The sequence below is a fragment of the Varanus komodoensis genome, unplaced genomic scaffold, assembly GCF_004798865.1.
Source record: "Varanus komodoensis strain SLA01 unplaced genomic scaffold, ASM479886v1 scaffold11, whole genome shotgun sequence".
NCBI classification, from domain to species: Eukaryota; Metazoa; Chordata; class Lepidosauria; order Squamata; family Varanidae; genus Varanus; species Varanus komodoensis.
Genome location: NW_025335317.1, coordinates 13,233,836 through 13,249,252, shown reverse-complemented (window position 1 = coordinate 13,249,252; position 15,417 = coordinate 13,233,836). Strand labels below are relative to the sequence as shown.

Genomic DNA, 15,417 nt, shown 5'->3' with positions numbered 1-15,417 from the left:
TATGGCTCACACCACTGCCTTTGCATTGCTGTCAGGCTGGTGTTGAGCCATGCTGACCATAAGATAGGCAAGATGTCGGCTCTCTCTGGTCCTCAGGTAAATAGTTACAAGATGAGTTCATTTTGTCCCAGAGGAAAAGCTAATAGTATACCACTGCTGCCTGGTAGTTCAACATATGGAAGCCATGTAACACCTCATAAAATCTAGTCATTGGCCTTCCTTGTCCACCAGGGAGGCGTGTATTTTACAGAATCTATAAAATTCTTGCCAGAACTTAACCAAGATTGACTTTGGTTTTGGATGCTGAAACAGAAAGGCAATGCCCTGCTCTTGAACTGTGTACCATTTGGATGCTGGAGCCATGGATAGTGGAGCCTTCCATGTTTGGTGGACCACTGGGAGGAGGATCCATAAGAGGCTTGCTACTGGCATTGGTGCTTTGGAACACACAGCTTCGAATAGTGAATCCTTCGCCCTCCAGATTGGTTGCTTGTTTTTCAAAGTGAAAGATTAGGCCATTCTCAGAATCTGAGAAGAAAAATGGCCCAGATAGTGATGTTGGATCATGTATGTGCATAGTAGCATAAGGAGACAACAAGGACAAGGCAATGAAGAGCAGGAGAGGCAACTGGTCTATGAACCTGGGGAAATGTTGCCAGTGAAGGCAAGTGAGAGTCTGGGAGTGGTCTCTGAGATGGAAGCACAAGCCCCAATGATACCTTAACAGCCAGAGAGTACAGAGGGGTCACAGAACAGACTTTATGTGCAGGTTTAACCCCCAGAATCTCCAGTTAAAGACTCTCCATGTATGGGAGCAGAGAAAAGACCCAATTCCTAGAAGACCATTCCAGGTCTGACAGAACAATCGACTGACTTTAACCCAACTACTTCTGTTCATATGTGCCACAACTATGGGGACAGAAAGCCGAAAACAGAATTTGCTTCAGATAACCTCATTCCTACCAATTAATACAGATCATAATGTACCACAAGACGTAACCAGGGATTCCCTCCAGTGCTTCATGAATGGAGTTCCACTCACAACATGGGACTCCCCTTTGTTTTTGCTGCATGTTCCCCTAGTTCTGCTCTGAAGAATCCCCAGATCTGGAGTCTGCCGGGGGAAGGATTCTGATGCTTCTAGGCAAGAAACATTTAGTAAAGACATTACTGTAATTGATGTTATTGCTTGGAATTGTCTTTCAGCCCACAAGGTGATATGCAACTTTTAAAACTACCTTTCAGAACTAGCCTTTAAATGCAGAACAGAATATTTAAAAAGCAAATTAAAAAACAGCATAAAAATGAATCATGGCAGGGCTACATCAGGCATATTCTTCATCCCTGTTTTATTAGGACAAACTAATGTTACAAAACATTGACCACATTTTTCAAGTACTGAATTTTAAGCAAAAAGGGCAAGGACATGAGATGAGAGAAAGCTAGCAATGTTGGAGCCCAACAGAAATTACAGTAAATTTTCCTTGCTTCTGATTTGCATCTTCCTTTATGTAACATGTAGAAAGAGTAAAAGGGATCTTTGAAAACACTCACCCTAACCTTGTTGAATTTCATGCAGAGAATTCTTAAGACCTACCAAATCTATTGTTTTTCCTTTTAAAAGCCAGTCAACAAATTTCTTTATGGGGACTGAAGTGTTCTCAAAGTGATCCTTGTCAGCATCTGTTATCATTTGCATGGTAAGAAGGGAAAGCGCACTTGGGTGTGGTGGGGACAAATTCAAAATAAGGGCCTACTTAGGAAGTGGAATCATCCATGAAGTATGTCCCACATTTAAGGTCTTTTTAACCCTTCATCCACCCTCTTTTGGCACTTTATGTCTCATATACTTTAATACTCAGCTCTTAGTCAGTATTTTGCTATGCTCTCCTCTCCCCACAAATACGCTATAATGTAATAGATGTGACCCAAAACCTGTTTCCATTCCCCAAGCAACATAATTCCACAGCAGTTTTTTTTTTAATCTGTCATTTCTGGAAATGTTTACAACAAAGTGCAAAATTTATATACCACTGAAGTTTTAAAGCATTTTTTCTAAGTAAAGTGATTTAGACTGCAGTTCCATCACTTGCACCCACAACAACTGGAAGCCCTCAAATTCAAAGACTTCTGGTTATTCATCACAGGGTGAGAGGAGCAGTATAGGTGATCTTACCTCTCCATTCTCCAATCACTATGGATTTATTTATTTATGTATTTATTATTTATTTTGCAAGGCAGGCTGTCTCCCTACCCCACCTAGCAATGGGCTCCAAGACTGAGAAGGAAAAAGGCTGGAGAGGCCTCAGAATGACTTGACTCCTAGCCTTTCCAGTTTCTTCCCCACCCTTGCTGCCCATTGAACTCCTTCCCATTCCCAAAAGGTTACTTTTCTTATTCCAAGGTCAGAGTTCTGTCTCCAGCCGCGGAGTAAAGAACTCCCAGTATCCTATGGTCCTTCAGAGAATGTCTAGTGGTCAAAGAATGGCTTCATTGTTGAATGATTCAAACGAGGAATGCCTCAGGAATATTCATCAGTAGGGTTAAATGTCTAGGTAGCCTCCTTATTGATAGTGAATCCTCAAGGGAACAAAAATGTGGTCTAACACAGCAAATGTTTTGTGAAAAATAAAACTTCTTGCTAAAAGCCTGGACAAAAATCTTGACTTTTGAGTGGTGAGTTGCACCTGAACTAGGTCTCCTGATCACAGTCTCCTCCTGAGATTTATTCTGTTTAAATCATATTATTTTTAAATATGCATATAATAACACACACACTTTATGCAAATTTCTTCTGGTTAGTGATACATATGTGGCCACCCAACTGTGGCTAAAATTAATACAATTTATTCATGATCCTATATTTTCTCCCCTATAACTGCTGGAGTCAAGAGAACATTGATCCAGGAAAACTGGCCCTGAATAGACCCTGCTGAATCCAATAAACTGGTTGCATAAATAAATAGTTCATCCAAGTAGGTCTGGATATGGGCAGGCAGCTATTTTTGATACTCAAAAATAGCTGCCTGCCCACATAACCCAGGGTCTGTTGTTTGGCTATGCAAAGGCTCTTTAAGCCATGGTCCCAGGATTCACACGACACAATAAGCCACACTGGGTACTGAATTCTACTCGGCATGCATCAGCATGTGCTGGAGCTCTTCACTGGCTGTTTCAATTGTGAACTAGTCCAATGGAACAATTGACAAAAAGCCCATTGCTTTTAGTAGACATAATCAAAGGTATCTTTAGGCATCCTGCCTCATGATTTTTAAGACCATGATACAAATTCCTTTTTCTTGACACAATTCTAGGTCTATTTTATTCTTAAGAGTAGCTGTATTTATATTATCTTTATTACTCTTTTTACTGTGTAAAAGATTCATTGTTTGGAACTATGGTCATACATCACCTGTTCTTTTTGGTATTTTAATGCCCTGAGTTTAAATCCATTGTACTTAGGAAATGTAGAGGGAAGGCTTAATTGTATAGCTTACTATCTCCACTGTGCAATCGCATTCATTCTGAGCATCTCTGAAAGGAGGGTGATTGTTTCAAAAGGAATTCTGACAATTGAATCAGAAAGTATGAAGGGCATAGAAATGAATTAAGAAATGTTTTCAAAAAGCAAAGTCAAGATTTGTCCCTGCTGCTCCAGACTGAACACCTCGTCTTGGCTCACACAGTAAATTCTTTAGTAAAAAAAATAATAATCTCCAGTCCAGATTTCCATGTATTTTGACAAAGAGATTTTGAGAGGGAACAATGGAAAGTTGTTTCTGAAACTCCCACATGAGGGCACTCAAGTGCCCTCTGGTAAGAATTTTTTTGCAGAGCAACCGAACCTCTATGTGCTCTTCACTTTTGAAAATGATTTCTACTGTGCTGAAATATTAAATTAATTTTAACATACCCACACGCCTGCAGACTCCAATAACAGAAGCAGGTGAAAGAATTAACTCCATTAAATATTCTCTTTGAAGAACAATCATTATGGGTTAATTTAGTCTTTCCTCTAGGTAAAGTCTTCAAACAGAATCTGAAAACCTGTAGAGAGTCAAAAGCTAACAGGCAGTCTTTATTAGAACAAATGAAGGACCATTAAGGGAAATGTATGAAGAATAGTGAAGAATTACAATGATAAATGGACATCATAAATAATAAAGTGAGGGAAAACTGCATGAGAATGTTAAAATAGGTATCTGAAGCTTTAACAAGTGACCCTTTCATCTACATTCTTCCTTTTTGTGCAAAAAAGAAGTCCTGAGGGATATAGACAAGTTGAAAAACAATTATTTGCCGCAATCACTCCCACCAGTTTAAGCAACAACAGGGTAACTGGGGACCTGGCACTGTACTTCATATCGCCTAACATAATGATTGGAAGCCCCAGGATTAAATCTGACCTCCTGGGGATGACCAGCTTGCCCACTTCAGCTGCCAGTTCCGACATAAGGAAGTTGTGAGAGAGGATTAATCAGGGTTAGGACATGGGAGTGTTTAGCAGTCTCTTACAGGGTATGGGGTGGGGAAGGAAGGGGAAGGTGGTATACTATTACCCATCCCGTCTCCCTGATAAAACTGATCTAACAAGGGTAAGGATTTGGACAGCATTATGATCAAGTCAACTTCATCATCATCAATTACATTTCTCCATCACCCAATAGCTAAAGCTATTTTAACAATTAAATGCAGCAACATTCAAACCCAGTGATATAAAGTCCTTTTCAGACTCACTGTGCTATTGTTTTCCAAATGATGGGCTTTGTACTGTTAAGGGAAGGGCACCAGAGAAGAGCTCCAGACAGAACTGTTTCTGGACTCCTAACATCCTGAAGCAAATGCAGCAAAGACCATGTTTTTGATGCAGATGGCCTCACCTCATATATCAGAAGTGCAGAAGCTCAGGAACAGAACCAAAGCTGCCCGAGGGCAGAATTCATTCCTTTAGGGTGCCCTCAAATGGCCATGCCCCCTTTCCCTTGCTCACTTATGGTTTAGTGGTTTCCTGACTTTCCTGTGCAGTTCTGTCCACACTGTAAAAGGCTTAATTAACAGGTAGTGAGAGCTTTAAACAAAAAAAATATGCTGGTAGTTTGATATTTTTTGGCCAATTCCCTTTTGGCCCTGCCTACACCTTGAAAGCAGCTCCCAACAGCTTCTCCAAAATGGAATCCAGTCCTCAGACTGAAACAGCTTCATTACTCATGGCTTAAAAACAAAGAGCAGGGCACAACCTGCAGGCTATAAACAGAGACAGAACTCATAGGAGGAAAGGTAGTTGATGTGATATATGAGTTCCAGAGTGTGAAAGCTAGAAATATATGCATTAGCAACTTGAAGCAGGTCATAAAGTTCACTGGCAACCAGTGCTGCTGTTGCAGAAGAGAATGGAGATACTTTTGCCTTCCAGCACCCAGCGAGATATCGGCAGCTGTGGTCTACACCAGCCGCAGTTTCTGAACTGCCGCAGAGCAATCTAGCTAAAATGTATCATGGTGGTCAATCTTAGAAGTTACACAAGTATACTTCAGTATGATCCAACCCTTCTCTAGAAAGAGGTGCAATGTACATATCATTAATAAGAGGAACTCCTAGCCTCCCTGTCAAATAGAAGTACTGCTAGTCTCCTAACCTAGTCTGATGGAAGTGACTGTCACCTTATTTATCACAAGCAGGACTGCGGTAGCTAGGTTTGTGTAATATCCAGCTAACATGCTAACCAGCATGGGAAAGTCAGGCTAGGTTATTGAGGATGACTTGATTTTATCGGTCAAGACACAGCCATCTGTAGAAGAGGGAGCAAAAACACCCAAAGTGAAATAAGGCATTAGAAAGGAAAAGAGCTACCACTGTCCTAATGTCCTTCCCCTCTTACTCCATTTCTTCCCACTGTTCTAGATCCCCAGACAAAATACCAGTATTGGAATGACCACCTTTCCCCCTCCTGCTTCATAGACACGGGGCCCACTAACTACCTCCCCTCCTATCAGCATCCTTCAGTAAAACAGCCTTGATAATAAGGCAGTGTTCCATGTCAGTTCCCACCCGAGGCATTATTACAGTGTGCTGACACTGCTTCAGTGATGCTTGTGGAAAGAACCATCAGCTGGATCCAGGTTTAGAAAGGGCAGACCCACTGAAATTAGTGAGTTAACTTAGTCATGCCTAACCAAAGTCCCACTGATTTCAAAATATCTTACTAGGTTGGGTATGACAATCACTGGATTGAACCCAGTATTTGATGTTGGCTGTGAAAACCATATTAGTATTGTGTTACACAGCTTTAGGCATGCTGTTTGTTTGCTTTATTGTTTTAGGATGAATATTATAGTATCGACTCAAAAAAGGACACTGGTGACATTGTGGTCTATTGTTTCTCTCTTAGATTGTGCTGATTGCAAACACAGGAAAAGTTGGTCCTATTTTGAGCTTGCTGACCTTCCCATAAAGTTCATGTTCTTAATTAGCGAAAGCATAGGAGAGCGTCTGCTCTAAGATTTAAAGCACACTCTTAAGTGGGTTTTAAAACTTGTCAGGCTTCTGCATGCCACTCCTCTTCTTCACATTGCTAAATGTTTCCATTGTCTTATGTTTTGATAATTCAGCCAGTCCAAATCCCATGCCAAACAATCCTGGATTAACAAGCCACAAATATTTAACTCTGAAGGCCTTCTTTTAAAAAGAAAGAGCTCATATTAATAGTGTATGTTCTCATTGTATATATCGTTATCTTTTTATTGAAATACATATAATTCCTTAGGTAAAGTTCCATAAATATACAGATGTATGTTACAAGAAAGGCCATATGGTAGCAATTTAAATAGTAATATACACTCTTGCTCTGCAAATATAGTTATTCAGCAGGTAAGACCTCTATTTGCACTTTAAATATATGACTTGCCAGTGCAATAATTTCCCCTTAATATTAGAAATTACCCATGAAGTGTACAGGGCATAATAATAGAATACCAGCAAAGTTACTGTGGTATCTTACCCATTTGTAAAAAAAAGCAGCTTCAAAATGAAAGTTTGTTAGAGAACAATACAAACATTTGTGATATTAAGCTCCACCAGAATGCCCCTCCCCTGTGCTTTTGGATCATTTCTGTTCTGATTGTTCATAAAGTTTGTGAGGGCTACAAGACATCGTTGAATTGCAACTCCCATCGCCCTTCTCTTTTTGCTATGCAGACTGAGTGGGATGGGAGCTGCACTTCACTATAATCTGGAGGACCACTTGGTCCCCACTCTGCTACAAAGGAAGCTCTTTCACTTTGTGAGCTTACCACTTCTCTGCTAGCTGGTTCCCAGCGCTGCCCGGGACAGTCTGCCATTATTAGGTGTCTGGTATTTCCAGTCCTTTGTGGTATCAGCTACTCAGGTATGTTGGACTCAAGCTCTCTGGCACTTTACAAATCACTGGAGGAGACTCCTGCGAGTCCCTTGGACCGCAAGGCGATCAAACCAGTCAGTCCTAGAGATCAACCCTGACTGCTCTTTAGAAGGCCAGATACTGAAGATGAAACTCAAATACTTTGGCCACCTAATGGGAAGGAAGGACTCCCTGGAGAGGAGTCTAATGCTGGGAAAAATAGATGGCAAAAGAAGAAGGGGATGGCAGAGAATGAGGTGGCTGGATGGAGTCTCTCAAGCAGTTGGTGTGAGCCTGAGTGGACTCCAGGGGATGGTGGAGGACAGGAAGGCCTGGAGGAGTGTTGTCCATGGGGTTGTGATGGGTCGGACTTGATTTTGCGACTAGTAACAACAACAAATCACCTGTTTTTATTGTGCAATTTTCTGTTGATATAACCTTGTAAACCTCCCAGAGAGGCTTCAGGCTAGTGGGCAGTATAAAAATGTAAATAATAATAATAATAATAATAATTTGGGACATTGCGATATTAAAAAACTTGTCTGTCAAGAGTTGGCAGAGGGGAGAGGAACTACCCCACTGTGCATGCACACAGGAAGAAGCCAGCAGAGAAGGGGATTGCCAATGTGAAAGCTGAGGTCTGGAGAAGCTGACTGCAGCCCATGGAAACACTGGTGGGCGGGCAGAAAATGCCGTTCCCTGCCTTAGCCAGGACAGCCAGGAGCATGCCTGAAGTCAAAGAGATGGCTTCCTTTGCAGCTCAGCCTCTGTAAGAAGTGGCCAGGCGGCCCTGCTCTCTCTGTACCCAGTTATTGCGTCAAAGGCATTGCACTGCTGACTAAGACTGTTCGTGCTGATGGAAGCAATGGAGCCAGGGGGATGGTGTTTGATGTTCCCCTCGTCCCCACCGCCCCCACCACCACAATCTCACTTCCATATAGCCTGAAGTGCCTGATCCTGCCTAATCTTGGAAGCTAAGCAGGGCCAGCACTGGCTGAAATCTGGATGGGTGACTTCAATGTTGTGAACCACCCAGAGAGCTTCCAGTGCAGTGATGATGATGATGATGATGATGATGAGACCACCGTGTCAATACTTGAAAAGCACTTTGGATAGCTTTGCCAGGCAACAGGAAGAGACTAAGGTGGGGCTGACAAGGGGAAAGATGCAGAGCTCCCCAAAAAGTGCTACTTTGCCCAGGTTCCCTGCTGCACACAAATCGCTGCTCTGGGCTTCCTTTCATTCAGGAGACAATCAGAACAGTGAGGCTGTCTCCAGTCTTAAATTAAAGAGGAAGCATGCCCGAAGCCCCTGCTGTTCAGGAAAACCTGAACTGAAACTGTGTACAAAGGAAGGAGACTTGCTGAAAGCAATGCATGGTTTGCACAACACGACAACCTGCTGCAGCTTAATTTACCTCCAGGGCATCTTGTCAGGGGCTCATGAGCATCTAGAACCATTCAACAGTTCCATGGGTAAATTAAGCCATGATGCACAGCTGTGGCACATGAACAGGAACACCGAGGGCTCAACCGCTGATAATAATATTCAGCCCCTGAACTCAGCCCCCACACCAATGTTTCACACCAACCTTTTCCAGTAATTCTGGCCAATCAGCTAATTTGGTGATTCCCTATGCAGGCAGTATTCCCCCCCAGGGGAGGTGGAAAATCCAGCGGGGCAGTGACTGGTTGTTTAAAATTTGCAGGAGATTAACAACACTAACCCTAACACAAAGAAAGAGGCATGGAGCACTAGGGTTGCCACCCAAGAGGAAAGGGGGCAGCAACCCAAAGAAGTTTGGGGACTACTGAGCTAATTCAAGACCCAGGGAAATATCTTTTCTTTTAAGAAAATTGAATGAACAAGTGATGCAGGCCAAATAATGCCGTCCAGCTTGACACATTTGGAGATAGTTCAAGTATGGGAATGCTGAAGAAAGCAGCAAGTTCTTGTAAATAGTTACACTTTTGCAAGATTAACTCTGGTAGATGATATTGGGTAACTATAAATTTAACGGGAAAGTATATATCCTTCCATCTGACTCTGTGACATTTCTAAACATTGGACATACAGCTCTGTAAAGTTTTCTTGTTAAAAAAAATCATTTTGGTGAGCTTGTGCAAAGAGGCACCTGTAGACTTGAGTCCACAGTATGGTATTTCTTCAAAAAGTGAACATCCATCCAGTCAGCTGGCCCATAAATGACAGATTATTCCATCACACTGATTGAAGGAAGAAGGGAGAAAGCTACATTTACCAACCACATTATTTTTTATTAGGAAATGCTTCAAAGCAAACATCATTTCAAAAGGGTTGGGTTTTTTTTTTTTTTTGAAAGAACAGCACGAACATGCAACAATCAAGGCTGCATTCGTAAATGTTCCCAAAACTCCCTAAAAGGCATACAATAATATATCACCCTAAGTAAAACAACTTAGCCAAGCTCCCAAAATAGAAAATAATAAAAGCTTCTATGCAATTAATGTCTAAGCAATGTAAACATTTGTTACAAGATCTGACATGTGTTAATGGAAATTGCACTGCTGAATTCTTGCATTTAGCTTGCCCTCCATTTGCGCTCTCTGAATGTGTAGGCTGAGCTAATATACTTCCATTAAATAAGCTAAAGCACTGAATTTGCTTGAGACAGAGATGAATGCCAAGACTTTAAAGGTGGCCTTCCCCGCCCTGGCTCCTGGCAGTTTGACAATTCCCATTACTCCCAGCCAACAGAGCCATCAGTGAGATGATGGAACTTGTAGTCTAACTTGTAGTCTAACATGTCCTCAACTGTAATTGCATTAGCAGGAGTTGCCTTCCAGTATGCATGCAAAGCTTTGTGAATCCTAAATATATGCCGATGCTGTCATCCTTTTTCTTTTTTCTTTCAAAAAATATTAGTCTAAGCCAACGCACAAAAAGAGAAATAAAATCAAGTTTATCTCTTGTTGTTCAGTTCCCTTTTTTCCCTTTACAGTTTGCGGTCCTCCAAATGCTTTGGCCTACAACTCCCATTAGTAGCATAGCCAATGCAAAGGAATGGTGGCACTTGCAGCCAGAACATTTGGAAGGTTGCAAATTACACTGTGAAGGACCACTGTAAATCGATTGTCACTGTCCCTGCATCTGCATTGAATTTCCGTAAGACCTCACTGTTCACACTTCTGTCTCTCAACCCCGTATGAAGCAAACTGAAACAGTCCACAATACTCCTTGCACTGGATGGGATGGGCTGTTGTTCATGAAAGCTGATGCCATAATACATGTATTTGTTTTTAAGATACTACAAGAGGTTCCTCCGCCCTGCAACAGACTAACAAAGATAGATGCCTTTGGAAATTGCTTCTGGTGAATCTCTGAGCAATTGGGAGACCCCCAGGGAGTGAAATCCTCTGTTCACCCCATTTCTGATATCTTTCTGAATCCATCTGTTCTGCCCATCACAGTTTGGCCTTGCCAACTAACAGACAAGGCTGTGATCCAGTGGAATGTGATCCACTAAACCCATGTTTCAAGCAAACACCGACAGCATCTCAATGAGATTATGCCAGTTTAGGCACCCCGAATTTTCACCTGTCTCCAAATATTTTTCCACCCACAGCTGTATCCATCTTTCATTAAAAAAAAAATAAAATAAAAACTTTCTAGGAAAATCCTTCTTCAGCATGTTCAAATCAGCCAATGGTCAGTCTTGAATTGAGGCAACAGACATTGCTATACTTTTTTTTTAAGGTAGCCAGATGAAAACCACTGTCCAAATTGGATTCTGGCACTATTTCTGTAACCTGGATTTATTTTTATGGCAAATTATTTCTATAAGTCTTCGCTCTTAAATAAGCATTTAGGAGAAAGACTTGAATGTTACTAGAAAAATGCTTCCTACTGCTAGCTAAATGTCAAGGTTTGCCTTCTCACAAGAATCTGACATTCATGCTGCTCTGTTTTCTTTTGCAATGGCTTTATTTTTATTAGTTCAGCTGATTGATGAGGGGTACCAGTCAGCAGGAATGCAGTGACATTTATTCTATAAAGCTGCCTTCTCATTGGCTAATAATTTTCTGAGCCATTTAGAAACCAACTTTTAGGAGAATGTCATTTTTTAAAGACTTTCTGAGAATAATTAAAGTAAACTTCATGTATTTAAAGTATATGTGGTTTTATTACTTAAAAATAGCGGCGTGGTTTAAACTTCCAAAGAAATTGGCTGCTGTTTAATTCCTAAGAAACTTCCTCAGTGGGAAGACCTGCAACCGAGAAGGCCAAGGAAGATTCACAGTACGTTCCCATGCATAATATAATTCCTTTGGACTGCGGTTTGTGTCATGATGAAACAGAACTGTGCCAAGATATCTCTTGATTAACTAGCACACAAATGAGTGATTAAGCAATGAGACAGGAATTAGATAAAATGAGAGTGGGCAACTAATAGCTTGCTAGCTTTTTAAAAAGAGTCCTTAGAATCCCACCTCTTCTCAGAAAAAAAGACTGTAGAGAAAATTTGAATATGCAGTGGCAGAAATTTCTGATGAACTTTTCAGGAAGTTCTTCAACATAATTAAAGTCAAAACTGGGTGAAGTTACAAAACTTGATGGAAGAAATCAGCCCCTTTCCACAGATGTATCATTTTAATAAAGTGGAACTTGTTCCTGGGTAGCCTGGTTCAGACATAATGGGAAACCCATGTTTTTCTGTTGTGTGTAAACCTTGTGCTTTTTGGCTTCCTCCTCCCCAGCCCTCCCTTTCTGCAGGCAAAGAAGCAAGTGAACACTTCTGCTTCTAGTTTTAAAGCGACTGTTGTTCCCAATGACATCTAAACCTGAAGAACCGTGGCTTGTTTAAACTTTGGTTTCAGAAAGAGCCAGGATCTGAAAATAGTTTGATCAAAGCATGTTGTCAAAAATCAAACAAACCATTTCCCCAGATTCAGATTTCATGGGAAATTGTAGTTAGTTTAACATCATAAGCAGATACTTTCAATTTCCTCCTGTAGTTCATGGAAGAGGAGGAAAGGAAACAGGGACTGTATGAGTCCAAAGATCAATTAGGCTTATACAGACAGCAGAAAAGCATGATTTTCCATTACATTTGAACCATGTGTACCTTTGTAACTCTGAAGTATACTAAAATAGAAAAATAAAATAATAATAATAAAAACCAGACACATAGTTTTAAATAAACAGAAAGACAAGTAGAATTGTAAGACTTACAATATACAGAAAATGTATCAGTATATCGGTCCTAGCTCTTCCCAAACACCTTTAATAGTCTGATTGTCTTCACTTAATAAGATAATCTTAAGATTAAGTTGATGCCCTGCAACAGCAGGGGGTTGGACCTGGTGGCCTTCATGGTGCCTTCCAACTCTACTATTCTATGATTCTAAGGAGGAGATAATATGACAGAAAGAGGCATAGGGAAGAGTAGCAAAATAATCATAAACATGAAGTGTCTTCTACAACCAAATATTAGGAGTGTGCTAGTTATACTGCAAGCTGAGCTTCATGTACTTGGCAGGAAGCCCTATTCATTTCACTGGAATCCAGCCACACATGTGGTTTCTGTGCAATTCAATGAGCATCTAATCTGGTCAGTACTGAATATGAAAGATGCATCAACCGGACAACATGATGGCTGTGACTGCAAGCCACATCCTTAGCTTCTCCCCCATTCCATTTAGATCAGTCATTATAGGTATTAAGGAGTGCAGAATTTCAAGTGTGCCAATACTTATAAATGAAGGTGAAAAGGTGCAGAATGGGTGGTGATAGCAGCTTCTGGTCAGGGCAAGAGGCAGCTTGGGAAGACAGGAATGGCTTTGGCATGTGAGGAAGAGCAATAGCCAAGGCTTAGAGAGGGAAGTTGCAACTGCTGGAAGGATGCATATGTCTGACATGGGTGGAAATGTGGCACATCAGAACTGGAGGGTTCTAAAAGTGAGGGACATTTTAGAAATTTGCCGCTGCTACCACGACAGATTCATTTCTCCAGCATGATTCATCAGCGAAAAAGGAAGCAGGGGAAGGCCCCATACGTTGGGTTGGAAACTCCAAACTCCCACCCGTTTACATTCAGCATCACTGCTTTAAGCACCGCTTCAGAAACAAAACAAACAGAACAGCAAAATGATACACAGCAGTCCCAATCACCGTAGACTAGTCCTTCTCCCTTAAGTTGCAGCAATACCTAGAATTACATGCACTGCCCTTATGAATGTTGTCAACAAATATATACCTGACATACAGTCAGTAGTCTAACCAACAATAGCAGATTTATTCCCCTGAATTTCAAATTCCTGAGGAGACAGGCATTACTGTATTTCTCTTCTATTCTTTCATCTGCTATTCTGTGCTGTTAACACTTGAGCAATTCTGACACAAAGTTGCTTTGAGCTATAGAAAACAGATGCCAGAGAACACGTATTAAAATATTCCACTTAATCAGTTCCAGTCATATAAATTACTTACCTCATCTCCAATCACAAGTTCTTCCCTGAGACTGTGGAAAAGATACTCATATAGCGTATAATGTTGGAATAAGCTGTCAGACAAAGACAAAAAAAAAAAAAAAATAGGGGGAACATTGTTAAAAAGAAAAAAGAGAAATCTGAAAGGAAGTGCATTAAATATACCTTACTTTTACTGGTTTTAAAAATAATTGCCTATGTGATTTTTCTCAATGATCAAACAGTAGAAATGCTTATCTGAACAGATGTTTGCTTGTTTTTATCATAGCCCCTATGATACTAGTAGGGGACAAATTCCCCTAATAATTTGCTGCTGGCATGAAGTGTCCAAAAAGGTTACACCAGTTTCAGCCACAGCAACATGAAAACATTATGCCATCAGAGGATATAAAAGCGGTTGTAGCAGGAGCATAGCCAATTAGAGAACAACTCTCTCGCTTCAAGGTACTGATGAAAGTAATGTAGTCGCCACAGTGAATTTGTGTGATCCTTATTGCTGCTATCTCTGGGCAAAACACAGTTCATATGATTGAAAGAAGCCTCCATGGCAATTCTGCAGCCAGAAAGAAACCACTTCTACTACAATAACCAACCAACCAACCAAGTACTAATTAGTTGTAGCTAGAAATCTTGAAAGTGTTTTCAGTATCCAGCCTTCCATGAATAGAATACAAGTATCTTGGTGCAAATTTAGTTATGATTATCCTAATGTTTCTTCCCAATCCATTCTTTAGAACATGCAATGGTAAGGCAACATTAATTGCATGGACAAACAGAGTCCCAAATAGTTTGCCAGGACACAGAAGACACAAAAATGTCAAAGAGAACATGAAGAAGCAGAAAAATAAAAGGCGTTCCAAGAAACTCAGTTTACTGAACTAAGTCCAACAAATTTGGGGTGTGGAGTTCTTTTTGAAGGGCAACACCCTGGGCACAAAGGGATGCCCCTTTTGGGAGGAGCCAGATAACGAAAGTTGGCCTGAAGGTTTTCACATCCGGAATGTGATGACCTCATTTCAATGAGTTCCTAACAGCTGATAAATCCTCTCCTCTCTTTTTCCTTCCCTGACATGATCCTCGCAGGTAAGTTTTTAAAAATGCAACACATCAGAAATGCCTGAGCTTAACTCTGGTCAATTCTCACAAGCCCGAGACATGCTGTACTTGTGTAGCTAGATGAAGGCCTTTGTATCTTAGGGACGGGAGGAGATTGCCTATGTGTACGTGTGTCAGTGCATATGCAACCTTATTAGTGCCCTGGCTCCCACTGAACACAATCTGGCCAAATTTCCATCCACTTATGCAGCTTGTGCAACATGTGTATTTCTTCTCCTAAACAGAACAGATTTCCTTTTCTTAATGACACAATGGAATACGTTTGGCATTTGTTTCTACTGTTCCTGATGATTAGATTTTTGGCATGACACGACAAATGATTACAGATGTGAACAAAGTTACAGCAAAGGTTTTTTTTATAACACCTTGCAAGTTCTGAAAGTGATTAATGCTGACATACTTTCCTAGCTTAACTGTTTCCTGAAAGAAAATGTCAAGTGATATGATGATGCCTGTGCT

General features: G+C 40.9%; 1 protein-coding gene across 3 annotated transcripts in view; it reads right to left on the bottom strand.

The window, feature by feature from the left end:
- The window catches only part of CABCOCO1 (ciliary associated calcium binding coiled-coil 1), a 61,811-nt gene that overhangs the window by 32,086 nt on the left and 14,308 nt on the right, over positions 1 to 15,417 (bottom strand). For 2 of the 3 annotated variants that reach the window (XM_044420396.1, XM_044420397.1), the window contains one exon: positions 13,844 to 13,916. In XM_044420396.1, the coding sequence (XP_044276331.1) occupies positions 13,844 to 13,916 (73 nt within the window). Of the gene's footprint in view, positions 1 to 3,913; positions 4,048 to 13,843; positions 13,917 to 15,417 lie in introns of all 3 variants that reach the window. The other variant, XM_044420398.1, reaches the window with a different exon arrangement.